The following is a 1,608-nucleotide window of genomic DNA, read 5'->3' as shown; positions in this document are numbered from 1 at the left end:
CGCTGGGGAGAGGCTTTCTCTGTGAGCTCAGGATGGGTCCCCCAGATGTTCAAGCGTGGCAGATATTGCCGTGTTCCCCCAATCTTTCTCTAACCCTTTTGACTCTGTGGAGAGGTTATTAACAACCGTAGGCATCACCCATCTGTTCCCTGCGTTACCTGCCCTCACCTCTGAGCTGCTTTGAATCAGCGCCAGCTCCATTTCGATACAGAAGCGCAGGAAGGAGCAAATAACTCCCCTGCTGGCGTGTGAATAACCAGAACGGCTCTGAAGGCATTTCTTTTGTCTTTGATGTTCTAGAATTTGAACCAGAACCCCAGGACGCTGCTACCAAAGTTTTACGGCTTTTTCTTTGTGCCGGGCCGAGGAGAAAAAACTGTGTCCAGGCCGGAGGCAAAAACATCCGCATCGTCGTGATGAACAACCTGCTGCCGCGCTCTGTCAAAATGCACCTGAAGTACGATCTGAAGGGCTCCACCTACAAACGCCGAGCGTCCCCCAAGGAGCGGGAGAAGGTCTTCCCGACATTCAAGGACTTGGATTTTATGCAGGACATCCCTGATGGCCTCTTCTTGGACTCCGACATGTATAACGCCCTGTGGAAAACGTTACACAGAGACTGTTTGGTAAGTGGAAGGGTGAAGGGGCAGTGTGGAGAGTTATTTCCTTTTTTTCTGGGCCTTTCCCACAAGGAGGAGGTGGCAGCTGCCGCTCCCTTAGCCTTTTGACTTAGAGAACCCGTTGTTTTTGGTGGTGGTGTGGACAAGAAACAGGACCTGGACCCCAGTTCCATTCAATAGATGAGCTGACTGGGCACGAGCTCTGAGTCGAAAGCCTCGATAGGCTCGGGACTCGAGGCAGAAATGCTGACGGCGCTTCTGAAAACGTCTGCTCTGACAGTTTCACCGGGCTTGCAATACTGAACGAGCCTTTGTTGACTTTCTGCCCAGGTCCTGCAGAGCTTTAAAATCATGGATTACAGTTTGCTGGTCGGAATCCACAACATGGATCAGGCACAGAAAGAGCACGCGATAGCAGACGGGACGTCGCAGACCGATACGCGGCGACCCGCTGCCCAGAAAGCCCTCTACTCCACGGCCATGGAGTCCATCCAAGGAGAGGCCCGGCGAGGCGGCACCATAGAGACAGATGACCAGTAAGTCCGTGTTGGCCGGATTACAGTTTGCTGGTCGGAATCCACAACATGGATCAGGCACAGAAAGAGCACGCGATAGCAGACGGGACGTCGCAGACCGATACGCGGCGACCCGCTGCCCAGAAAGCCCTCTACTCCACGGCCATGGAGTCCAACCAAGGAGAGGCCCGGCGAGGCGGCACCATAGAGACAGATGACCAGTAAGTCCGTGTTGGCCTGGCTCATCTCGCTAAAACGCCGCGAGGAGTGAGGGCGAGACCCAAGTCTGGACCAGGGAGACGTAATTTAGGCGCGTACTGGGCTGCACAGATTTGCTGGCCCACCAGGCAGAGAGGTCTTGGTGTCAAATCTTTTACTTTGACCTTTGATTTCCTTTCCTTAACATACAAAATATTTTCTCACCTTCCAGGTGGCGCTTGAGAGTTCTCTGCCCACCAGTTACTGGCAGCTCT

General features: G+C 53.7%; 1 protein-coding gene across 1 annotated transcript in view; it reads left to right on the top strand.

Moving 5' to 3' along the window:
* PIP5K1A (phosphatidylinositol-4-phosphate 5-kinase, type I, alpha) overlaps positions 1-1,608 on the top strand; it is a 5,697-nt gene that overhangs the window by 3,666 nt on the left and 423 nt on the right. The window contains 3 exon segments of the mRNA XM_009868893.1: positions 274-375; positions 378-626; positions 951-1,156. Of these exon segments, the coding sequence (XP_009867195.1) occupies positions 274-375; positions 378-626; positions 951-1,156 (557 nt within the window).

This window comes from Apaloderma vittatum, unplaced genomic scaffold, assembly GCF_000703405.1.
Source record: "Apaloderma vittatum isolate BGI_N311 unplaced genomic scaffold, ASM70340v1 scaffold25834, whole genome shotgun sequence".
Lineage (NCBI taxonomy): Eukaryota > Metazoa > Chordata > Aves > Trogoniformes > Trogonidae > Apaloderma > Apaloderma vittatum.
The sequence above is the reverse complement of the archived record's forward strand: the minus strand, read 5'-3'. Positions and strand labels throughout refer to the sequence as shown.